The sequence below is a fragment of the Coregonus clupeaformis genome, chromosome 18 (genome assembly GCF_020615455.1).
Source record: "Coregonus clupeaformis isolate EN_2021a chromosome 18, ASM2061545v1, whole genome shotgun sequence".
Lineage (NCBI taxonomy): Eukaryota > Metazoa > Chordata > Actinopteri > Salmoniformes > Salmonidae > Coregonus > Coregonus clupeaformis.
Genome location: NC_059209.1, coordinates 10,682,740 through 10,709,911, shown reverse-complemented (window position 1 = coordinate 10,709,911; position 27,172 = coordinate 10,682,740). Strand labels below are relative to the sequence as shown.

The following is a 27,172-nucleotide window of genomic DNA, read 5'->3' as shown; positions in this document are numbered from 1 at the left end:
AAGAGAGTGCTGAAGTAGGAAAGGCCACCTCTCTTCACAGGTCCATCTGGCAAGAGACCGGAAAGAAGACTTGACAAACGACACATTAATACTGTTAGCCAAAGCGGTCGAAGTCGTCCAGGAGAAAATGAATAACAACTTAATTTTTTGTTGACCTTTTTTGTACCTCGACAAGGTGTTTGACAGTGTAGAAAGACTTGGATAAAACGTCAAACTTGAAAGAAGTTCGGAAGATCGTGGTGAAAGGAATTTAATTGGACGAAAACTTTAGGTTATAGTTGGCCATAGTGGTCTTTCCCCGGGTGGTTTCGGTGGTTGTCTGGTGGGGCTTTCCACTCCAGACTAAACCATGTCGTTACCAGCCATGGGTACCGACCGGGAGAGTCTCTGCTCGATCTTTCACGCTTGTGATGTGGATAATTCTGGACGGATTGAAAAAGACGACTTTGTCCAAATCTGCTCAGAGCTCCTTGTCCCGCCGACGGAGAGAGAGCACATATTCTCTAAACTGGACACCGACAGAGACGGGACAATCAATCTAGCGGAGTTCATTAGCGGCTTCCACCGGATCTCTGAGCAAGTGTACTGCGGGGACATGGAGCACAAGACCTGGGGAGTCTCCTCTCAGGCCTGGGAAGATTTCCAGACCCGACTAGGGGACCATGCCCAGTTCATACCCAGGTCAAGTATGGATCATATTACAAAACAATTAATTAATAATACACTTTTGATTTACATATTGTCCAAACGTCATATAGGAATGCAAGCATAAAACAGTTTCAATGTACATTTTCAGTGTAACCAATAGGCTACAGGTTATCTCCTTATAATAGATTAATAATATATACCGTTGAAGTCGGAAGTTTACATACACTTAGGTTGGAGTCATTAAAACTCGTTTTTCAACAACTCCACAAATGTCTTGTTAACAAACTATAGTTTTGGCAAGTCGGTTCTGACATCTACTTTGTGCATGACACAAGTAATTTTTCCAACAATTGTTTACAGACAGATGATTTCACTTATATTTCACTGTATCACAATTCCAGTGGGTCAGAAGTTTACATACACTAAGTTGACTGTGCCTTTAAACAGCTTGGAAAATTCCAGAAAATGATGTCATGGCTTTAGAAGCTTCTGATAGGCTAATTGACATCATTTGAGTCAATTGGAGGTGTACCTGTGGATGTATTTCAAGGCCTACCTTCAAACTCAGTGCCTCTTTGCTTGACATCATGGGAAAATCAAAGGAAATCAGCCAAGACCTCTGAAAAACAATTGTAGATCTCCACAAGTCTGGTTGATCCTTGGGAGCAATTTCCAAACGCCTGAAGGTACCATGTTTATCTGTACAAACAATAGTACGCAAGTATAAACACCATGGGACCACGAAGCCGTCATACCGCTCAGGAAGGAGACGCGTTCTGTCTCCTAGAGATTAACGTACTTTGGTGCGAAAAGTGCAAATCAATCCCAGAACAACAGCAAAGGACCTTGTGAAGATGCTGGAGGAAACAGGTACAAAAGTATCTATATCCACAGTAAAACAAGTCCTATATCGACATAACCTGAAAGGCCACTCAGCAAGGAAGAAGCCACTTCTCCAAAACCACCATAAAAAAGCCAGACTACGGTTTGCAACTGCACATGTATTAGCCAGATGTGTGTGCACTTGTATTAGCCAGATGTGGTTCACACCTCTATGTGTGTGCACGTGCATTCGTGCACACACATTACTCAGGCCAGTCTAGGTTTTGGATGAAATATATCAAATATCTCTAAGCGCACCAATAGAAATCCTTGCAGCAACCTAACCCCGAAAGAATGAGCAAGAGAAAGAGACAAAGGAAAGAAGGAAGGGAAGGTATCAGTATCCTATGACAGGTTTTGAAATTATGTCCCATTGAGCAGTCAGAGAGAAAGCCCTCCTAGGGCTGGCATGGGACTGAGCCGCGCCCTGACATGCTACCATGGAGGGGACATTGATTAACACCGTGATTCCATGTGCCCCATCATATCTTAAATAGACCTCATTATGACTGTTTGATCACCAGCTTCACCAGCTGTAGAAAGTCACCCATTGGAACTAACATCTTAGCCTGTTTCTTTGAAAAAGGACCCCTCCTGGGGCACTCCATTAGTGATGGAGACAGAGGGTTTTCCATTGCTGTGGATCAAATGTTCTCATTATTGTGTGATACAACAGTCATGCCTGTACTCAGTAGGCCTACATCCACCCAGGCCTCAGATCCAGAGACCAAGGTCACCATACTATTGTATGCCCATAGAAGAGCCATGGGTGGAGTAGAGCAGGGATCAGTAATGGTACCACTCCTAAGTAGTTCTAGTTTAAGAATATATTCTAAGCAGGTAACTAGATGTGTTATTAAACAACAGAGGAGTGAGGTTAGCTAAAGCAGAAACTCGGGCAACCAGGCTAGGGTAGAGCTGGATTCCTAGGGATATAGCCAATACTCTACAGTCATGGACAAACAACCACCTTTTAAAATCCTCTCACTGTAAAATATGATGTTTATTGGGATTTTATTGGTTTTTGATAGTGTCAGATGTGAATTAAGGGAGATATAGAAGTGAGAAGGCCGGTGGGGCTGGGGTTCGATCCCACGCAAGCTAACCCAACCAGGCATTTCAGACACTTTTGATTACTATCATTACTATCATAATGTTTTTAGTACTAACAAAATTATTTTTTGCATTTCTTAACTTGAAACATTGCATTGAAGAAGGTGTTCCCTCTGTAAGCCCTGGATTTTAAGACCCGTGGTGTGTACCAGTGACACTGCCTATCTTGGCAGTGCTGTTGATTGTAGGACACTGAGTATATATGCTCAGGGATTATAATCTGGTCACCTTGTCGAAGGCAAACACATACACACAAATACACACACACACACTTTAGAGACCTCTACCCATCTGACGCAGTTTAATGAGCCATGAATGAGTTACTTTCTTAATTAGGCAACAAATTTTTTTTTAGAATAATAATTTTTACATGTAAATGTAAATGTAAGTACCTGAATAGATATCAGGTAAATACTGTAGCCTACATACAGTGGGGAGAAGAAGTATTTGATACACTGCCGATTTTGCAGGTTTTCCTACTTACAAAGCATGTAGAGGTCTGTAATTTTTTATCATAGGTACACTTCAACTGTGAGAGACGGAATCTAAAACAAAAATCCAGAAAATCACATTGTATGATTTTTAAGTAATTAATTTGCATTTTATTGCATGACATAAGTATTTGATCACCTACCAACCAGTAAGAATTCCGGCTCTCACAGACCTTTTAGTTTTTCTTTAAGAAGCCCTTCTGTTCTCCACTCATTACCTGTATTAACTGCACCTGTTTGAACTTGTTACCTGTATAAAAGACACCTGTCCACACACTCAATCAAACAGACTCCAACCTCTCCACAATGGCCAAGACCAGAGAGCTGTGTAAGGACATCAGGGATAAAATTGTAGACCTGCACAAGGCTGGGATGGGCTACAGGACAATAGTCAAGCAGCTTGGTGAGAAGGCAACAACTGTTGGCGCAATTATAAGAAAATGGAAGAAGTTCAAGATGACGGTCAATCACCCTCGGTCTGGGGCTCCATGCAATATCTCACCTCGTGACCATCAAACAGGAAAAGCGTCAATAGAGGACTAAGATCGAATCCTACTACGCTGGTTCTGATGCTCGATGGATGTGGCAGGGCTTGCAAACTATCACAGATTACTAAGGGAAACCCAGCCGCGATCTGCCTAGCGACGCTAGCCTACCAGACAAGCTAAATGCATTCTATGCTCACTTCAAGGCTCGCTTAATAATAATATAATAATATGCCATTTAGTAGAGGCTTTTATCCAAAGCGACTTACAGTCATGCGTGCATACATTTTTTTACGTATGGGTGGTCCCGGGGATCGAACCCACTACCCAGGCATTACAAGCGCCATGCTCTACCAATTGAGCTACAGAGGACCACAAGGCAAGCAACCCTGAACCGTGCATGAGCGCACCAGCTGTTCGGGACGACTATGTGATCTCACTCTCCATTGCCGATGTGAACAAATTCTTTAAACAGGTTAACATTCGCAAAGCTGCGGGGCCAAATGGAATACCAGGACTCGTACTGAGAGCATGCGCTGACCAACTGGCAAGTGTCTTCACTGACATTTTCAACCTATCCCTGACCCGGTCTGTAAAACCAACTTGTTTCAAGCAGACCAACATAGTCCCTGTGCCCTAGAACACCTGCCTAAATCACTATCGTCCAGTAGCACTCACATCTATAGGCATGAAATGCTTGGAAAGGCTGGTCATGGCTCACATCAACACCATCATTCCAGACACCCTGGACCCGCTCCAATTCGCATACAGATCCACAGATGACGCAATTTCTATTGCACTCCACATTTCCCGCACCCACCTGGACAAAAGGAATACCTATTTAAGAATGCTGTTCATTGACTACAGCTCAGCATTCAACACCATAGTCCCCTCCAAGCTCATCACCAAGCTCAGGACTCTTGGACTGAACACATCCCTCTGCAACTGGATCCTGGACTTCCTGACAGGCCTCCCCAGGCAGTGAGGGTAGGCAACAACACATCTGCCACACTGACCATCAACACATGGGCCCCTCAAGGGTGTGTGCTTAGTCCTATCCTGCTGTACTCCCTGTTCATCCACAACTTCCTGGCCGCGCACGACTCCAACACCATCATCAAGTTTTGCTGACGACACGACGGTGGAAGGACTGAGCAACGACAACGATGAGGCTATAGGGAGGAGGTCAGAGACCTGGCAGTGTGGTGCCAGGACAACAACCTCTTCCTCAACATCAGCAAGACAAAGGAGCTGATCGTGGACTACAGGAAACGGAGGGCCAGCACATCCACATCGATGGGGCTATAGTGCAGCGGGTCGAGAGCTTCAAGTTCGTCTGTGACCACATCACTAAGGAATTAACGTGGTCCACACCCACACAGTTGTGAAGAGGGCACGACAGCACCTCTTCCCCCTCAGAAGGCTGAAAAGATTTGGCATGGACTCTCAGATCCTCCAAAAGTTCTACAGCTGCACCATTGAGAGCATCTTGACTGGCTGCATCACCGCTTGGTACAGCAACTGCAAGGCATCCGACCGCAAGGCACTAGAGAGGGTGGTGAGTACGGCCCAGTACATCACTGAGGCCAAGGTCCCTGCCATCCAGGACCTCTATACCAGGCAGTGTCAGGGGAAAGCTCAAAAAATATTCAAAGACTCCAGCCACCCAAGCCATAGACTGTTCTCTCTGCAACCACATGGCAAGCGGTACCAGTGCACCAAGTCTGGAACCAACAGGACCCTGAACAGCTTCTACCCCCAAGCCATAAGACAGATAAACATGGCTGCTAAATAGCTCATCAATTTAGCTACCCGGACTACCCACACACTCACACATACTTATACTGACACCCCAACAAACACATACACTCACACACACTACATATGCCCACACACACATAGCATGCGCACACATGCATACTGACGCCACACACATACTTTCACACTCACCACATATGCTGCTGCTACTGTCTATTATTTATCCTGATGCCTAGTCACTTTACCCCTACCTACAGTATATGTACATAGCTACCTCAATTACCTTGTACACCTGCACATCGACTCGGTACTGGTACTCCCTGTATACATGTTCTTTTGACTCATTATTGTTATTCGTTATTCACTGTATTTATTCCTTGTGTCACTATTTCTATTTTTTATTTAAAAAAAATATCTACTACCTCCATTCACAATTTTTTGAAGGGTCTCGTTTTTAAAACACTCTTGCACTGACTCAATGCACACACACTGGTCTCTACCCACACACACATACTTACACTGACACCCCAACACACACACACACACTACATACGCCCACACACACATAACATGCGCACATATGCATACTAACGCCACACACTCTCACACACACACACACACTCCATAGGCCGTACACCACATACACTGCTGCTCCAGATCAGTCTATTATCTACTTTACCCCTACTATATGTACAGTGGGGAAAAAAAGTATTTAGTCAGCCACCAATTGTGCAAGTTCTCCCACTTAAAAAGATGAGAGAGGCCTGTAATTTTCATCATAGGTACACGTCAACTATGACAGACAAATTGAGGAAAAAAATCCAGAAAATCACATTGTAGGATTTTTTATGAATTTATTTGCAAATTATGGTGGAAAATAAGTATTTGGTCACCTACAAACAAGCAAGATTTCTGGCTCTCACAGACCTGTAACTTCTTCTTTAAGAGGCTCCTCTGTCCTCCACTCGTTACCTGTATTAATGGCACCTGTTTGAACTTGTTATCAGTATAAAAGACACCTGTCCACAACCTCAAACAGTCACACTCCAAACTCCACTATGGCCAAGACCAAAGAGCTGTCAAAGGACACCAGAAACAAAATTGTAGACCTGCACCAGGCTGGGAAGACTGAATCTGCAATAGGTAAGCAGCTTGGTTTGAAGAAATCAACTGTGGGAGCAATTATTAGGAAATGGAAGACATACAAGACCACTGATAATCTCCCTCGATCTGGGGCTCCACGCAAGATCTCACCCCGTGGGGTCAAAATGATCACAAGAACGGTGAGCAAAAATCCCAGAACCACACGGGGGACCTAGTGAATGACCTGCAGAGAGCTGGGACCAAAGTAACAAAGCCTACCATCAGTAACACACTACGTCGCCAGGGACTCAAATCCTGCAGTGCCAGACGTGTCCCCCTGCTTAAGCCAGTACATGTCCAGGCCCGTCTGAAGTTTGCTAGAGTGCATTTGGATGATCCAGAAGAGGATTGGGAGAATGTCATATGGTCAGATGAAACCAAAATATAACTTTTTGGTAAAAACTCAACTCGTCGTGTTTGGAGGACAAAGAATGCTGAGTTGCATCCAAAGAACACCATACCTACTGTGAAGCATGGGGGTGGAAACATCATGCTTTGGGGCTGTTTTTCTGCAAAGGGACCAGGACGACTGATCCGTGTAAAGGAAAGAATGAATGGGGCCATGTATCGTGAGATTTTGAGTGAAAACCTCCTTCCATCAGCAAGGGCATTGAAGATGAAACGTGGCTGGGTCTTTCAGCATGACAATGATCCCAAACACACCGCCCGGGCAACGAAGGAGTGGCTTCGTAAGAAGCATTTCAAGGTCCTGGAGTGGCCTAGCCAGTCTCCAGATCTCAACCCCATAGAAAATCTTTGGAGAGAGTTGAAAGTCCGTGTTGCCCAGCGACAGCCCCAAAACATCACTGCTCTAGAGGAGATCTGCATGGAGGAATGGGCCAAAATACCAGCAACAGTGTGTGAAAACCTTGTGAAGACTTACAGAAAACGTTTGACCTGTGTCATTGCCAACAAAGGGTGTATAACAAAGTATTGAGACACTTTTGTGATTGACCAAATACTTATTTTCCACCATAATTTGCAAATAAATTCATAAAAAATCCTACAATGTGATTTTCTTGATTTTTTTTCTCATTTTGTCTGTCATAGTTGACGTGTACCTATGATGAAAATTACAGGCCTCTCTCATCTTTTTAAGTGGGAGAACTTGCACAATTGGTGGCTGACTAAATACTTGTTTTCCCCACTGTACATAGCTACCTCAATTACCTCGTACGCCTGCACATCGATATTGGTACTCCCTGTATATAGCCATGTTATTTTATACTCGTTATTGATATTCGTTATTTGCTGTGTATTTATTCCTTGTCATTTAAAAACGCTGCATGGTTGGAAAAGTAAGCATTTCACTGTTAGTCTACACCTGTTGTTTTATGAAGCATGCTACAAATCAAATGGAGCTGTTCTGTTCCAAGTATACTGTAGCTGTTCCAAATGTGTTTTAGATGAAAGGCCTTATGCTGTTGTAACTTGTATTGACATTCCCCTGTCTCCTGTCCGTCTGTCTGTCCGTCCGTCTGTCTGTGTTGTGTGTTTTTGTCCGTGTGTCTGTCTGCGTGTATGTCTGTGTGTCTGTCTGCCTGTCTGTCCATTTGTCTGTCTGTGTTGTGTCTGTAGGAATGAGCAGGCAGCCACGCTGTACCAGAACATCAGTATGACAGAGCCCAGGATGGTGCCTCAGTACGAGAGAGTCATCATGAGCTTCACCAGAGAGATCAAGCAGCACAATGCTGAGATGGAGAACCTAGCCCTGGCTGTGAAACGGTACTAACACACGCACGCACGCGATGCGCACACTCACCGACAACTGCAGTTCGCTTAAACACACATACTGTACATACACTGTACACATGCAGACATTCTATCATACACGTCCTCAAATACAAATGGGTCGTTCTACGAAAAGAGTGCCTTTTGCATCCATTTGATGTTTTAAGTAGAAATTGTGCTCCAATATATAATTTTATAAGGCCTGTTATATTAAATGAAGTGCTCTTTAATCTAGACCACATGGAGACCACAATAAATCAAATGTTTATATGAATAAAGGCTTGCTAAAGGGCCATAGTTATCCCTCTGTCAACCCTGTGTCATTCTAGGAAGATTTTAACCCACTTAATCCCTAAACTTCCCCATCATTGTAAAGCCCTAGTTATTTTGTTGCTTTGACAAAGTCATTTCTGAAGATTATTATTTAACTGAGCAGGTCGAGCATAACACGTCAACCCTGTTACCCATAGATAGACAGGCTAGAAATAAATAAATAGAAAAAATGATGCAATAATGCATTCAATTGCCACTTCCTGTTGCACACAACAAGCTTCCATTCCCCCTGTCACAATGGGATTTATGGCTGATTTAAGAAGAAATAATCAACCCTGTCACGGTCAACCTTTTACTTTATTTGGCACTTAATAGGCACTTACTATAATATTTTTTATTTATTTAACCTCTTTCGATGGGAAAACGCTTTTTAATGAAGTTGAGCATGTTAAAATTAGGTGAAATCCAACGTTTCTTTGACCAAATTACACTTCTCAAAAGGTACCGAAATGGTGGAACGACCCAAATACACACACACCAATACCGATATAATATATGAAGTTACAGTACTATGTTGTATTTCTGCTCAGAGCCCATGACCAAGCCGCCATGCAGCTCAGTGAGATGGAGGAGGAGATGGATCAACGCATCCATGCAGCAGAGAACAACACACAGCAACAGGTGACACACACTTGCATGATTGTCACTTCTCACTTTAGAAATGATGTCCATGTTATCATTCGGTCTGGGCAGGTTGTGTTCCTACAGGGTTTAGCCAGTGATAAGAAGGGTGGAGCTCATCTCTTCACTCATGTCAAATAGAGAGGACTTGGGATCAGATTACTCATACAACCTCAAACACTCCTCAGCTGTGTTGAGGTCTGATACGTCAACCTGTTATCATTTCTGGATTTTATATACTGTGTTTATTTATAATCATTTGTTAGAAGTAACTCCAGTGGGATGTTGACGGAAAACGTCCAGTTTCCATACTTCCATGGAAAGCTCCTATTCCTGGAATCTCTCATTCCTCTACTCTGGGAACACTTATCTCCCCCCTGTGTGTGTGTGTGTAGTTATGTACATTATGTAAGTGTGCTACATCAGCTCTGTTTGTTGTGCAGCTGCTGTTTGCTTAGTCTAAGAAAAGCACCCACACACACACACATCAGAAGGAAGGATCTGAAAGTCTATGTCATCGTACAGTGAGGCAGTTACAGTGTATCCGATCAGTAAAAAGCAATCTACTACTTCAGCACTCATGTTCCTTGATACACCCTGGCCCCCTACATCTGTCACTCAAACTGCCCTAAAATAGCACAGCACAACCTCTTATCAGTGGAACATAGAGGAGTGATATAAAAGAAGTACAACACACGCACACACACACACAGAAACACACGCACACACACACACACACTGTGCCATTTGATTTGGACAGTAGTTGGGATTTTGGCAGTAGGGGAATCTGTATATTGGCAGTGTGTGAACAGTTGATGATGTAAGCCAGGGTTCTTCAATTCCGGTCCTGGAGGGCCGAAACACTTCTGTTTTTTATTTCTACCTGGTAGTTAATTGCACTCACCTGGTGTCCCAGGTCTGAATTAGCCTTTGATTAGAAGGAGAGGATGAAAAACAGAGGTGTCTCGGCCCTCCAGGACCGGAATTGAAGAACCCTGATGTAAGCCTTTATAATTGTGTCTTATATCCTTGTCGAGGCCATAAGCGATGGGATGATGCTAAACCATGTTCTATTCTGTTATCGGTAGGAGGCCAAGAAGACTGAGGCAGCTCTGAGTGAGCTGAAGAGACACTATGAGACTGAGGTGTGTGAGCTGCAGCACAAGGTCCAGAAGATGCAGCTGGTGAGTTTACCATTCGACTGTTCATCACTTACACTGTTCCATCTAGTACACACTAAAGATATCCTTTATAGTTCAGGTGGTGTGAAATAAATGTTAACTTTTCCATAGAAGTATGAAACTTGGTACACAGTTTGGGGCCAAGTTTCATGCTGTTATGAAAAAGTGAACAATTAACCTAAGATTTGGCACCTGTGTTATACAGTGAGGGAAAAAAGTATTTCATCCCCTGCTGATTTTATACGTTTGCCCACTGACAAAGACATGATCAGTCTATAATTTTAATGGTAGGTTTATTTGAACAGTGAGAGACAGAATAACAACAAAAAAATCCAGAAAAACGCATGTCAAAAATGTTATAAATTGATTTGCATTTTAATGATGGAAATAAGTATTTGACCCCTCTGCAAAACCCTTGTTGGCAATCACAGAGGTCAGATGTTTCTTGTAGTTGGCCACCAGGTTTGCACACATCTCAGGAGGGATTTTATCCCACTCCTCTTTGTAGATCTTCTCCAAGTCATTAAGGTTTCGAGGATGACGTTTGGCAACTCGAACCTTCAGCTCCCTCCACAGATTTTCTATGGGATTAAGGTCTGGAGACTGGCTAGGCCACTCCAGGACCTTAATGTGCCTCTTCTTGAGCCACTCCTTTGTTGCCTTGGCTGTGTTTTTTGGGTCATTGTCATGCCGGAATACCCATCCACAACCCATTTTCAATGCCCTGGCTGAGGGAAGGAGGTTCTCACCCAAGATTTGACGGTACATGGTGCCGTCCATCGTCCCTTTGATGCAGTGAAGTTGTCCTGTCCCCTTAGCAGAAAAACACCCCCAAAGCATAATGTTTCCACCTCCATGTTTGACGGTGGGGATGGTGTTCTTGGGGTCATAGGCAGCATTCCTCCTCCTCCAAACACGGCGAGTTGAGTTGATGCCAAAGAGCTCCATTTTGGTCTCATCTGACCACAACACTTTCACCCAGTTCTCCTCTGAATCATTCAAATGTTCATTGGCAAACTTCAGACGGGCCTGTATATGTGCTTTCTTGAGCTGGGGGACCTTGCGTGCGCTGCAGGATTTCAGTCCTTCACGCCGTAGTGTGTTACCAATTGTTTTCTTGGTGACTATGGTCTCAGCTGCCTTGAGATCATTGACAAGATCCTCCCGTGTAGTTCTGGGCTGATTCCTCACCGTTCTCATGATCATTGCAACTCCACGAGGTGAGATCTTGCATGGAGCCCCAGGCCAAGGGAGATTGACAGTTATTTTGTGTTTCTTCCATTTGTGAATAATCTCACCAACTGTTGTCACCTTCTCACCAAGCTGCTTGGTGATGGTCTTGTAGCCCATTCCAGCCTTGTGTAGGTCTACAATCTTGTCCCTGACATCCTTGGAGAGCTCTTTGGTCTTGGCCATGGTGGAGAGTTTGGAATCTGATTGATTGATTGCTTCTGTGGACAGGTGTTTTTTATACAGGTAACAAGCTGAGATTAGGAGCACTCCCTTTAAGAGTGTGATCCTAATCTCAGCTCGTTACCTGTATAAAAGACACCTGGGAGCCAGAAATCTTTCTGATTGAGAGGGGGTAAAATACTTATTTCCCTCATTAAAATGCAAATCAATTTATAACATTTTTGACATGCGTTTTTCTGGATTTTGTTGTTGTTATTCTGTCTTTCACTGTTCAAATAAACCTACCATTAAAATTATAGACTGATCATTTCTTTGTCAGTGGGCAAATGTACAAAATCAGCAGGGGATCAAATACTTTTTTCCCTCACTGTAAGTGTCTACTCCCTCAGATTGAAGACCAGTACAAGAACATCAATATGAAAGACGAGTCTTCAACCCTGAAGAGAAAGATCAACGAACTGACTCTGGTGAGATGGGTCTTCTTGCTAGTCCTATATCACTCTGTACACATCCTTTAACTCTGTTCCATTTCCTAATAAAGACAATGGAGCTGAATCATTCTGGCTCTGACCATGCTGTCGCCTGTCGCTAAACCCTACTCTCTCTCTTTCACTCTTTCTCTCTCTCTTCTTTATCACGCTCCCTTTATCACTCTCTCTTTTGCTCTCTCCCCCTCTCTTTACCTCTCTCTCTCTCTCTCTCTCTCTCTCTCTCTCTCTCTCTCTCTCTCTCTCTCTCTCTCTCTCCCTCTCTCTCTCTCTCCTCAGGAAAACCAGCGTTTGAAGCAGGAGTTGATGCAGTCTCACACTAACATAGCCTTCCTGCAGAGTGAACTGGCCTCTCTAAAGAGTGACCTGACAGACCACAGCATCAACTCTGAGCGGTGACACACACACACACACACACACACACACACACACACACACACACACACACACACACACACACACACACATACACATACACATACACACACACACGCACACACACACACACACACACACACACACACACAGTTACTGTATCATGGGTGTTAGACACCCATTGTGCATGAGGCACAATCGTCTTCATGTATTACATAATCAGTGTTGAACTGTTAATAAATCATACACATATGTCATGCCGTTACATAATCTAGTGATGTCATTAGTAATAATCTAATATCTACTAGATGTAATACTATTTGTGAAATGATCAATCAGATTTTTCTGCAGTGGCACATTGAGAATCCCAAAGTACACTGAGACACACAACACACAGTCACAAAGCCAAAACACACACGCACTCACACACACACACACACAGACCCTTTGACACCTCATCCCAGCCTGGACTGTGGTTTCGCCTTGAGCCATCCAGTCACTCAGTCAGTCAGGCAGCAGAGGCCACAGCCCAAGGCCAGTGTGACTGCCTCCCTGTCTGTGTGCCTGGCTGCTCCCTCCCGTCCCTGTGGTGGTAACATGTTTGTCAGGCTTGTAACAGGATATCCTAGTGTGACCTCACACTCACATAGTCTCACAACCTGGTTACCTGGCAACCAGTCTCACACTTCGCTTTTGAACCCGTTCCGTTCAAACAAAGTTTGTGTTGTGAATGTGCCGATTCTTTGAGATTGTTGAAGTGACTGCTTTTGTCTGCATTATTAGAATGTACAACCTGTTTTTGGAGAATTCATGTATGTGTTATTGTAGTTTATGTAGTATGTGTTATTATAGTTTGTGTAGTATGTGTTATTGTAGTTTATGTAGTATGTGTTATTGTAGTTTATGTAGTATGTGTTATTGTAGTTTGTGTAGTATGTGTTATTATAGTTTGTGTAGTATGTGTTATTATAGTTTGTGTAGTATGTGTTATTGTAGTTTATGTAGTATGTGTTATTGTAGTTTATGTAGTATGTGTTATTGTAGTTTGTGTAGTATGTGTTATTATAGTTTGTGTAGTATGTGTTATTATAGTTTGTGTAGTATGTGTTATTGTAGTTTATGTAGTATGTGTTATTGTAGTTTATGTAGTATGTGTTATTGTAGTTTGTGTAGTATGTGTTATTATAGTTTGTGTAGTATGTGTTATTATAGTTTGTGTAGTATGTGTTATTATAGTTTGTGTAGTATGTGTTATTATAGTTTATGTAGTATGTGTTATTGTAGTTTGTGTAGTATGTGTTATTATAGTTTGTGTAGTATGTGTTATTATAGTTTGTGTAGTATGTGTTATTATAGTTTGTGTAGTATGTGTTATTATAGTTTGTGTAGTATGTGTTATTGTAGTTTGTGTAGTATGTGTTATTATAGTTTGTGTAGTATGTGTTATTATAGTTTATGTAGTATGTGTTATTGTAGTTTGTGTAGTATGTGTTATTATAGTTTGTGTAGTATGTGTTATTATAGTTTGTGTAGTATGTGTTATTGTAGTTTATGTAGTATGTGTTATTGTAGTTTGTGTAGTATGTGTTATTATAGTTTGTGTAGTATGTGTTATTATAGTTTGTGTAGTATGTGTTATTATAGTTTGTGTAGTATGTGTTATTGTAGTTTGTGTAGTATGTGTTATTATAGTTTGTGTAGTATGTGTTATTATAGTTTGTGTAGTATGTGTTATTATAGTTTGTGTAGTATCTGTTATTGTAGTTTGTGTAGTATGTGTTATTGTAGTTTATGTAGTATGTGTTATTATAGTTTGTGTAGTATGTGTTATTGTAGTTTATGTAGTATGTGTTATTATAGTTTGTGTAGTATCTGTTATTGTAGTTTGTGTAGTATGTGTTATTGTAGTTTATGTAGTATGTGTTATGAGAGTGTATGTAGTATGTGTTATGAGTATGGAGTATGTGTTATGAGTGTTTATGAAAGTGTATGTATTAGTTGTGAATGACTGTGTTTGTATGTGCAGGGATGAGGTGATGATGAGAGAGTTCTCTGATGAGAGGGATAACCTGGAGCGACAGATAGAGATCCTACAGTAAGTCTGGCCAATCACAGTGCTCGCCTGACACACAAACAGGAACACTTCAAGACTCACAACTTGATGTTACCGTGAGTAGCCTGTTAACTGACGAACATGAAGTTGTAAGCCTTGGAAAATCTTGAAGAGTTTCTGTTTTTGAAAACCTCAAGTCATTTTCCTCAGAAGACCTGCCAAGGGCTCTTTTATTCACCCCTTCCTGTTCTTATCCTCCCCTCTCACCTCCTCTGTTTCTATTCCTCTCTCTCATCCTCTGCTTCTCTCCCTCCTCTGTTCCCCTCTATAGAACAGCCAACAGGAAGCTCCATGACAGTAATGACAGGCTGCGCAGTTCAATGGAGAACCTCAGCAAGAGCAATAAGGTGAGGTAGACACCCACAAAGCCACGGTAACAACACCAGCACGCTCTCTCTCTCGCTCTCTCCCTGCCTCTTATCTTTGTTAATCTGTCCCTCTCTTTCAATCTGCCCCCCTATCCAACACCCCTTTTATCTTCATCTTCCCATCACTCTCTCTCTCTCTCTTTCTCTCTGATCTCTCTGCTTTTAACGTCAGGATTGAATCTCTAATGGCAATCCTAAGGGCTTGTCTGTTGGAGGAATCATCTGAACCATGTCTGAGAGGCAAAGACAGACAACAACAACAACATATTTTAGTCTTGACCCCTAACTCACTCTCCTCATAACCTCATAACTTCCACTCTTCTTCACACACTCTCATCTAATGATAATTCCTATACTCACACATAGGGTTCAGTACTTTTTTCATTTTTTTTTCACCTTTATTTAACCAGGTAAGCCAGTTGAGAACAATTTCTCATTTACAACTGCAAATATATATACAGTGTGTGTGAATATAGTAAGTTATGGAGGTAAGGCAATAAATAGGCCATAGTGCAAAATAGTTACAATTTCATATTAACACTGGAATGATACAGTGGGGAAAAAAAGAATTTAGTCAGCCACCAATTGTGCAAGTTCTCCCACTTAAAAAGATGAGAGAGGCCTGTAATTTTCATCATAGGTACACGTCAACTATGACAGACAAATTGAGGAAAAAAAATCCAGAAAATCACATTGTAGGATTTTTTATGAATTTATTTGCAAATTATGGTGGAAAATAAGTATTTGGTCACCTACAAACAAGCAAGATTTCTGGCTCTCACAGACCTGTAACTTCTTCTTTAAGAGGCTCCTCTGTCCTCCACTTGTTACCTTTATTAATGGCACCTGTTTGAACTTGTTATCAGTATAAAAGACACCTGTCCACAACCTCAAACAGTCACACTCCAAACTCCACTATGGCCAAGACCAAAGAGCTGTCAAAGGACACCAGAAACAAAATTGTAGACCTGCACCAGGCTGGGAAGACTGAATCTGCAATAGGTAAGCAGCTTGGTTTGAAGAAATCAACTGTGGGAGCAATTATTAGGAAATGGAAGACATACAAGACCACTGATAATCTCCCTCGATCTGGGGCTCCACGCAAGATCTCACCCCGTTGGGTCAAAATGATCACAAGAACGGTGAGCAAAAATCCCAGAACCACACGGGGGGACCTAGTGAATGACCTGCAGAGAGCTGGCACCAAAGTAACAAAGCCTACCATCAGAAACACACTACACCGCCAGGGACTGAAATCCTGCAGTGCCAGACGTGTCCCCCTGCTTAAGCCAGTACATGTCCAGGCCCGTCTGAAGTTTGCTAGAGTGCATTTGGATGATCCAGAAGAGGATTGGGAGAATGTCATATGGTCAGATGAAACCAAAATAGAACTTTTTGGTAAAAACTCAACTCGTCGTGTTTGGAGGACAAAGAATGCTGAGTTGCATCCAAAGAACACCATACCTACTGTGAAGCATGAGGGTGGAAACATCATGCTTTGGGGCTGTTTTTCTGCAAAAGGACCAGGACGACTGATCCGTGTAAAGGAAAGAATGAATGGGGCCATGTATCGTGAGATTTTGAGTGAAAACTTCCTTCCATCAGCAAGGGCATTGAAGATGAAACGTGGCTGGGTCTTTCAGCATGACAATGATCCCAAACACACCGCCCGGGCAACGAAGGAGTGGCTTCGTAAGAAGCATTTCAAGGTCCTGGAGTGGCCTAGCCAGTCTCCAGATCTCAACCCCATAGAAAATCTTTGGAGGGAGTTGAAAGTCCGTGTTGCCCAGCGACAGCCCCAAAACATCACTGCTCTAGAGGAGATCTGCATGGAGGAATGGGCCAAAATACCAGCAACAGTGTGTGAAAACCTTGTGAAGACTTACAGAAAACGTTTGACCTGTGTCATTGCCAACAAAGGGTATATAACAAAGTATTGAGAAACTTTTGTTATTGACCAAATACTTATTTTCCACCATAATTTGCAAATAAATTCATTAAAAATCCTACAATGTGATTTTCTGGATTTTTTCCCCTCATTTTGTCTGTCATAGTTGACGTGTACCTATGACGAAAATTACAGGCCTCTCTCATCATTTTAAGTGGGAGAACTTGCACAATTGGTGGCTGACTAAATAATTTTTTGCCCCACTGTAGATGTGCAAAAGATGATGTGCAAATAGAGATACTGGGGTGCAAATTAGCAAAATAAATAACAATATGGGGATTAGGTAGTTGAGTGGGCTAATTTCAGAATGGCTGTGTACAGGTGCAGTGATCGGTAAGCTGCTCTGACAACTGACGCTTAAAGTTAGTGAGGGAGATAAGAGTCTCCAGCTTCAGAGATTTTTGCAGTTCGTTCCAGTCATTGGCAGCAGAGAACTGGAAGGAATGGCGGCCAAAGGAGGTGTTGGCTTTGGGGATGACTAGTGAGATATACCTGCTGGAGCGCAGACTACGGGTGGGTGTTGCTATGGTGACCAGTGAGCTAAGATAAGACAGGGATTTGCCTAGCAGTGATTTATAGATGACCTGGAGCCAGTGGGTTTGGCGACGAATATGTAGTGAGGGCCAGCCAACAAGAGCGTACAGGTCACAATGGTGGGTAGTATATGGGGCTTTGGTGACAAAACGGATGGCACTGTGATAGACTACATCCAATTTGCTGAGTAGAGTGTTGGAGGCTATTTTGTAAATGACATCGCTGAAGTCAAGGATCAGTAGGAAAGTCAGTTTTACGAGGGCATGTTTGGCAGCATGAGTGAAGGAGGCTTTGTTGCGAAATAGGAATCTGATTCTAGATCTAACTTTTGATTGGAGATGCTTAATGTGAGTCTGGAAGGAGAGTTTACGGTCTAACCAGACACCTAGGTATTTGTAGTTGTCCACCTACTCTAGGTCAGACCGGCCGAGAGTAGTGATTCTAGTCGGGTGGGCGGGTGCAAGCAGCGTTCGGTTGAAGAGCATGCATTTAGTTTTACTAGTGTTTAAAGCAGTTGGAGGCTACGGAAGGAGTGTTATATGGCGTTGAAGCTCGTTTGGAGGTTTGTTAACACAGTGTCCAATGAAGGGCAAGATGTATACAAAATGGTGTCGTCCGCATAGAGGTGGAGCCGAGCGTCGCCAGCAGCAAGAGCGACGTCAATGATATACACAGAGAATAGAGTCGGCCCGAGAATTGAACCCTGTGGCACCCCCATAGAGACGGCCAGAGGTCCAGACAACAGGCCCTCCGATTTGACACATTGAACTCTATCGGAGAAGTAGTTGGTGAACCAGGTGAGGCAGTCATTAGAGAAACCAAGGCTATTTAGTCTGCCAATAAGAATGCGGTGGTTGACAGAGTCGAAAGCCTTGGCCAGGTCGATGAAGACGGCTGCACAGTACTGTCTTTTATCGATCGCGGTTATAATATCGTTTAGGACCTTGAGCGTGGCTGAGGTGCACCCATGACCAGCTCGGAAACTAGATTGAAAGCGGAGAAGGTACGGTGGGATTTGAAATGGTCGGTGATCTGTTTGTTAACTTGACTTTCAAATACTTTCAAAAGGCAGGGCAGGATGGATATAGGTCTGTAACAGTTTGGATCTAGAGTGTCACCCCCTTTGAAGAGGGGGATGACCGCGGCAGCTTTCCAATCTCTGTAATAGGGGTTGCGACAATTTCGGCGACTAATTTTAGAAAGAAAGGGTCCAGATTGTCTAGCCCAGCTGATTTGTAGGGGTCCAGATTTTTCAGCTCTTTCAGAACATCAGCTGTCTGATTTTGTGTGAAGGAGAAGCGGGGTGGGGGGGGATATGGGCATGTTGCAGCGGAGGGTGCAGAGCTGGTGGCCAGGGTAGTGTTAGCCAGGTGGAAAGCATGGCCAGCCGTAGCAAAATGCTTGTTGAAATTCTCGATTATTGTAGATTTATCAGTGTTTCCTAGCCTCAGTGCAGTGGGAAGTTGGGAGGTGGTGCTCTTATTTTCCATGGACTTTACAGTGTCCCAAAACTTTTTGGAGTTAATGCTACAGGATGCAAATTTCTGTTTGAAAAAGATAGCCTTTGCTTTCCTAACTGATTGTGTATATTGGTTCCTGACTTCCCTGAAAAGTTGCATATCGCGGGGGCTATTCGATGCTAATGCAGTACGCCACAGGATGTTTTTGTGCTGGTCAAGGGCAGTCAAGTCTGAGGAGAACCAGGGGCTATATCTGTTCTTAGTTCTGAATTTTTTGAATGGGGCATGCTTATTTAAGATTGAGAGGAAAGCACTTTTAAAGAACATCCAGGCATCCTCTACTGACGGGATGAGGTCAATATCCATCCAGGATACCCGGGCCAGGTCAATTAGAAAGGCCTGCTCGCTAAAGTGTTTTAGGGAGCGTTTGACAATGATGAGGGGTGGTCGTTTGAACGCGGACGCATTACGGACGCAGGCAATAAGGCCGTGATCGCTGAGATCCTGGTTGAAGACAGCGGAGGTTTATTTAGAGGGTAAATTAGTCAGGATGATATCTATGAGGGTGCCCATGTTTACAGATTTAGGGTTGTACCTGGTAGGTTCGTTGATAATTTGTGTGAGATTGAGGGCATCTAGTTTAGATTGTAGGTTGGCCGGGGTGTTAAGCATATCCCAGTTTAGGTCACCAAGCAGTACGAACTCTGAGGATAAATGGTGGACAATCAATTCACATATGGTGTCCAGGGCACAGCTCGGGCTGAGGGGGGTCTGTAGCAAGCGGCAACAGTGAGAGACATTTCTGGAAAGGTGGATTTTTAGAAGTAGAAGCTCAAACTGTTTGGACACAGACCTGGATAGTACGATAGAGCTCTGCAGGCTATCTCTACAGTAGATTGCAATCCCACCCCCTTTGACAGTTCTATCGAGACGGAAAATGTTGTAGTTGGGGATGGAAATTTCAGGATTTTTGGTGGCCTTCCTAAGCCAGGATTCAGACACTGCTAGAACATCAGGGTTGGCGGAGTGTGCTAACGCAGTGAATAACTCAAACTTAGGGAGGAGGCTTCGGATGTTAACGTGCAAGAAACCAAGGCTTTTACGGTTACAGAAGTCAACAAATGATAACGCCTGGGGAGTAGGAGTGATACTGGGGGCTACAGGGCCTGGGTTAACCTCTACATCACCAGAGGAACAGAGGAGGAGTAGAATAAGGATACGGCTAAAGGCTTTAAGTACTGGTCTTCTAGTGCGTTGGGTACAGAGAAAAAAAGGAGCAGATTTCTGGGCGTTGTAGAATAGATTCAGGGCATTATGTACAGACAAGGACATGGAAGGATATGAGTACAGTGGAGGTAAACCTAAGCGTTGGGTAACGATGAAAGAGAGCATCACTGGAGGCACCGATTGAGTCGGTCTCTGCGTGTATGGGGGGTGGGACAAAGGAGCTATCTAAGGCAGGTTGAGCTGGGCTGGGGGATCTACAGTGAAATAGTACAATAAGAAATAACCGAAACATCAATAAGGCATATTGACATGGGAGAGAGGCATAAAGCAATCACAGGTGTTATTCGAGAGAGCTAAGACAACAGCTCAGTGCACACACACGTACGCACACATACGTGTATGGACACACACACCCACACACACACAAAAACACACCCCCACCCACACCCACACACAGTGACCCAGACAGTTGTGACAGTGATGTTGTGGTTGTGTTTCAGCGTGGTAGCTGTGCTTCCCCAGCCAGCACCATTAGCAGGAGGAGCAGGAGCATCTGTTACTCATCTCCATACCTGGACAGGTAAGACAGTACTAGCAACAGCCTGCTGGTGTGTTTGTCCAGTACATACACTCTAATACAGGTCCACACTGCACACGTACGTGTGTGTGCTCAAAATCAAGTTGATGTACAATTATTCTCAGGTGGAAGATTAGCACTGGACACGTGCGTGTTTGCATTGTATGCTCATAGCCATCCATACAGGACACAAAACAGCACAGTTCTAGCATGGTTGTTGGAGCTAGCTTAGCGGTAGCGAGGAAAGGTTTCTGTTTCGAGTAGACTGTGTGGATGTTGTGACAGACAGGGATACCTCTGTCTGTCTATACTGTCCCAGGTTCTACCAGGCGGGTGTGGATGAGGACGGCGACCCGCTGGGCCTGTGTGGAGGTGAAGGTGGTGGGAGTTCTCTGGGGTGTCGGAGGCCCAGTCTGGACACCCTAGCCCTGGCTCTGTGTGACCCGGCCATGCAGCGCAAACGCATCTCCGAGGTAGACAGCCTGCCCGAGAGCTGCCTAGACAGCGGCATGTCCACGCTGCGCGGCTCCAACAAGGGATACGACTCTGAGCAGGAGGTCAAAGGGCATGAGGAGGAACAGAGGGCGGCCGGGAACACCGACAGCCTGGCGGGAGACCACTCGGACAACGACGTAAGACACACAAACATACAGTACACTCTACAGTAATACACACACATACACACTACATCACACACAAACGCTACATACAAACACACACACACACACAGACTATGCAGTAGTACACACATACGCACTATACGCACACACACACACACACACACACATGCTTATTACACACACAGACACGGACACAAACACACCCACACACACACACGCAAACACTCACACACAAACACACACACTCTTTACAGTAATGCACAAACACACACACAAACACACACACACACACAGACTATGCAGTAGTACACACATACGCACTATACGCACACATACACACACACATGCTTATTACACACACAGACACGGACACAAACACACCCACACACACACACGCAAACACACACACACAAACACACACACTCTTTACAGTAATGCACAAACACACAAACACACACACAAACACACACACAACGACATTATACACACATCGTCATCCACTTGTACTACGCACACATATTGTTACTGATAACGCTCATTATGTAGTGATGTTAATGCAATAGTGTTAATGTGTCAGGTTGCAGAGTTGCGGGATGAGATGGTGCTTGGATCAGACAGTGATTCTGTCCTGGACTGGAAACCCTTGGAGTCAGTCAGCCGGACCAGCTCTGTAGCGTCCACACGCAAAGCCCTCTCTGCAATCACCAATGAGGTACAGGACAGAGGGCAGTGGTCTGAGGAGAGGACAAGAGAGGAGAGTGTAAATGCTGGATTGTAGAACTATATTAAAAGCTCATTTTGGAGCTTTAAAACTATTTAAAAAAGAAACAGAAACTTGGCGGAATAACTTGGTTAGCAGGCAGACTTGGTAGAAGACACGTGAGTGTAAATGTTTGACTTAGTTCAGGAGGACGTCATTCCAGTATTATGACATGGTCCAGTACAATACAGTCAAGGTGTGCCTTTAATCCTCTCTCACTCTTTTGTCTCTCGTTCTTTCTCTTTTTCTCTCCCGTTCACATTCTCTCTTTTTTTCTCTCTCTTTCTTTCTTTCTCTCTCTCCCTCCCCCCCTCTCTCTCTCTCTCTCTCTCTCTCTCTCTCTCTCTCTCTCTCTCTCTCTCTCTCTCTCTCCCCTCTCTCTCTCCCCCCCTCTCTCTCCCCCCTCTCTCTCTCTCTCTCTCTCCCTCACCTCCCACCCCACCCCCTCTCTCTCTCTCTCACCGCCTCCCCCTCTCTCTCGCACCCCCTCACCCCCTCTCTCTCTCTCTCTCTCTCTCTCTCTCTCTCCCTCCCTCCCCTCTCTCTCTCACCCCCCCCCCTCTCTCTCTCTCTCTCTCTCTGTGTATAGGGGAAAGAAAAGGAGTCAGCTGACCTGGGCTATATGACATCAGAGAAGGCCTACAGAGTGGTGTTGGCGGGCGATGCAGCGGTGGGCAAGTCCAGCTTCCTGCTCCGCCTCTGCAAAAACGAGTTCCGAGGAAACACCAGCGCCACCCTAGGTGGGTGTGTCAGCAAACCTGTGTTAGCTCTCACTTGCTTACATTATCATTCTATCCACACATTAGTTTTGACTGTAAATGGTGAACAAGGAGTTAGTCTAGCTGGACCGCTCGGGCTTGGTTAAGCACGCTTTCACACTACTCTCCTCAACACAGCTTGGCTTGTGAAGCCGAACTGGCCCGGAATTACAAGTCTCCAGGGCTCCATCCCATGGTGGTGGTGTTGAATGCATGCGTAGCTGCCTGGGACAGCTATAGAATATATATTTTAGATGGTAATGTGACTGTCTTTTGGAGTAGTGTGTTTGAACATCCTCTTGTGTTTATCCTCAGGGGTGGACTTTCAGATGAAGACTCTAGTAGTGGATGGAGAGCCTACCCTACTACAGCTATGGGACACAGCAGGCCAGGAGAGGTGTGTGTGTGTGTTTGCATGTGTTAGTGAACAGTCTGTTTCAGCCTATGTAGTGGTGCTGTGTTAACCTCTAGCCCTGTGTGTGTGTGTCGTAGGTTCCGCAGCATTGCCAAGTCCTACTTCAGACGAGCCGACGGGGTCCTCCTGCTGTATGATGTCACCTGTGAAAAGAGCTTTCTCAACGTGCGAGAATGGGTGGACATGATTGAGGTAGTAATAATTGATTGGATTTATATGATACATTTTTACATCCAATTGATTCGATTTACATGACACTTTTCCAGATGCTCAAGGCACTTCACATAGTAAGGTTAAAACTCACCTTATCCACCACCAATGAGTAGCACACATTTGGGTGATGCCACGGCAGCCATTTTGTAGCATACACAATAACTATCCTCCATAACATTAGATAACACAAATATATAGTGACAAAAGCACATATCACAGCATACTACAGGTCATGGAGGGATCTAAACATTTTGGGGGGAGAATGACTGTGAGAAGGTTCTGGTGACTTTTTAAAAGGACATCCTACTCCAAAATGAATTAATATAAAATTATGCTAACATTTAAAATATAATTTCCCCTTCCAGAAATGAACCCAATATAACGTATTAGTCCATATTATCAGGCAGGTGTGCTATTTGTCAGTAATTATTATCACCTGATGTAGCACACCTGAAGCAGCATAGTGGCTATAAATAATTAGACTGAGGGTTGTCGATTTACCCCATTGGGCTAATCATTAGCCAGAACACAAACTCTAAAGTCTAAACATTTGGCTGTCTTGTTGCTAGTTATAGCAACATCCCACTGGGCAAAAACTGGTTGAAGCAACGTTGTGTCTATGTCATTTCAATAAAAAAAATCAGATTTGATGACGTTGAATCAACGTGAAAAACTCATTGGATTTGCAAAAAGTCATCAACGTAAGGGAATTGAGTATTTTTTCCACCCAACTTTTTACCTAAATCCAAAGACAGGGAGACATTTTTGTTTGATTTCACATTGAATTCACGTTAGTTGACAACTCAACCAAATGTAAATCAAAACTACGCGTGCCTAGTGGGATATTGATGACTTGAATGTCCCCCTCAAAAAAATTCCACTGGCACAACCAAGGATCATGTACCTTGAATATAGTGTAGCCAGTTACACCTGTTACACTTAGCCCCGGTCTGCCCTATGCATTCAACACCATTGGTGCCCGCACACGCATAAACCATGCTATTTTCTCGCTCAGAATGTGACAGGCTGTACAATTTGAATAGGTAAACTACTATGGGGTTGACTGATTTTGCCATTGCTTATCCTACTTGTGTTGTTGGCTGTGTAAAATTAAATGTGGACAACCATTTTTATACGTGTCATTGCTGTGTTGCATCGTTGCAGTGTTGAGTTGTGTGGTAACAGTTTGTGCATCCCAAATGGCACCCTATAGTGCACTACTTTTGAACAAAGCGCTATGGGCCCTGGTCAAAAGTAGTGCACTATAATGGGAATAGGGTGCCATTTGGGACGCAACCAGTGTTGAGTTTTGGATAGCAGTGTTGTTGTTGTTGTGTTTGTTGTCGGTGTTGGTGTTTTTGTTGGCCTGTGTTTTAACCTGCTGTCCATCTGTGTTCAGGACGTGTCCCAGGACGACATTCCCATCATGCTAGTTGGGAATAAGTGTGACCTGAGAGAGCAGGCTCTACAGGACAGGGTCACCTGTGTCCCCACCAGCTTCGGAGAGAAGCTGGCCATGGTGAGACCATTCAACCCCAACGTCTTCCTTAACACTTGACATTAGTTACATTTATATTTTGGTCATTTAGCAGATGATCTTATCCAGAGGGATTTACAGTCACTTCTAGTTGTACCCAAGAATATAGCCTAGAACTAGGACCCAGAATTTTGCCTGGTCAGGTCAATGTATGGAACATCGGCCTGATTGAGAATTGCATTGTTTGTTTCCTATCAGACGTATAATGCCCTCTTCTGTGAGACTAGTGCTAAAGATGGATCTAATGTCATAGAAGCCGTGCTGCATCTGGCCAGGTAAGAGATACCAGATCCTAGACATCTCTGTTTTCTCTCTCTGCTAAGTGATCTTTACCTGTAAATGTGTTGCTCTCCTTAGAGTACTCTCTGATCTGACTGAGTTGGATACTTTTTTTATATTTTCGCTAAGTGTTCTTACAAGACCAAAATGTAGAGCAATATGTAAAGCTTTGCTGCCCTCTAGTGTGCAAGAGTGTTCTGTACTCTAATGCCCATTATAAACTGGGTGGTTCGAGCTCTGAATGCTGATCGGCTGAAACCCGTGGTATATCAGACCGTATACCACGTGTATGACAAAACATTTATTTTTACTCTTCTAATTACGTTGGTAACCAGTTTATAATAGCAATAAGCACCTCGGGGGTTTGTGGGTTCCACGTTGCGTTGTGCCTAAGTACAGCCCTTAGCCGTGGTATTTTGGCCATTTGCCACACCCCCTCAGGCCTTATTGCTTAATTATACCAATGCCAATACAGTGGAGGTATGCCTTTAACTCTCTTTCTCTCTTCTTCTTTTTTGTTCTCCTCCTCCTCCCCCCATCAGAGAGGTGATCAAGCAGGTTAATGGGGATGAGAACCAGGAGTCTGTGACTAACCTCTACAGAAGTCCCAACAAGAAGATGCCGACTGTCACCTGCTGCACAGGATAAGAAACCACACAGGAACACTAGTAGAGTAACCAAAACTCAGCACCAGCGCAACCACAGCAACAGAACACCACAATACTAGAACACTGTCTCCAACAGCAGAACAAGAGAACAATGAGACTTCAGAAGAACGGGCGGCAGGTAGCCTAGTGGTTAAGAGCGTTGTGCCAGTAACCGAAAGGTCGCTGGTTCTAAACCCTGAGCCGACTAGGTGAAAAATCTGTCGATGTGCCCTTGAGCAAGGCACTTAACCCTAATTGCTCCTGTAAGTCGCTCTGGATAAGAGTGTCTGCTAAATGACAAAAAAATAAGAACAGATCACAGGAGAATTCAGTCAGAACACTTGAGTACCATAGCACTAGAACTGCTGATTTTCTCATATGAGATCAACTGTGCTTGTTTTATGCTGTGCGTGCGTGATTATGCAATTATGTGTTTGAATGAGTGCATGTGTGCTTGTGTTATGCATGTGTATTTGGCTTTAGTATTGAGTCCTTTGACATCATTCACATCATGGTTAGTGATTGTGTCTTTTGTATTACAGATAGCTATTGTATATATCAATGTACAGGTAGTGACTGCCAAGTACCATGTACTGGCAAATTATATTCTCAACAAGTCACTAGAAAGCTTGGGATAGCAGCAATTTACATTTTCAAGTTAACTATGACATCATATGTGATGAGGAGAGACAAATGCATGCGATAGGTGGTGAACAGTAGGTTAGGGAAATGTTATTTATACAATGGAAGACTCCTTTTATAAGCAAGCTTTCTATATGCAAGCTTTCTATTGCTAAGGGGTAAGGCGGAGGGAGGAGCTACAGTTTAGTAGACATAAAAATAGAATTGAATTCTAGTTCTGTGATAGTAGACACAGTAGTGTCCGAAACATCCTCCATGGACAACATTTGTGATAAAGAGAAACAACTGCATGTCAAGGAAGGAGTGTCATGATTATGTCAGTTGAGCATACTGTATGTCTGAATTCTGATTGTAGGAGCCAAGAGCAACATCTGGAGAGAGTGATGTGATTGGATGGTATGTGCATGGAAAC

General features: G+C 43.7%; 1 protein-coding gene across 1 annotated transcript; it reads left to right on the top strand.

The window, feature by feature from the left end:
• On the top strand, positions 1 to 26,314 carry LOC121587251 (ras and EF-hand domain-containing protein homolog). The gene is made up of 17 exons (XM_041904162.2): positions 1 to 681; positions 8,099 to 8,245; positions 9,115 to 9,205; positions 10,294 to 10,389; positions 12,189 to 12,266; positions 12,567 to 12,682; positions 14,689 to 14,757; positions 15,047 to 15,122; positions 20,813 to 20,892; positions 21,209 to 21,521; positions 22,087 to 22,221; positions 22,859 to 23,009; positions 23,343 to 23,424; positions 23,520 to 23,634; positions 25,055 to 25,174; positions 25,391 to 25,467; positions 26,014 to 26,314. Exons 1-17 carry the CDS (start codon positions 350 to 352, stop codon positions 26,117 to 26,119), a joined length of 2,184 nt encoding a protein of 727 aa, XP_041760096.1. The 5' UTR covers positions 1 to 349; the 3' UTR covers positions 26,120 to 26,314.
• Positions 26,315 to 27,172: the final 858 nt, after the last annotated feature.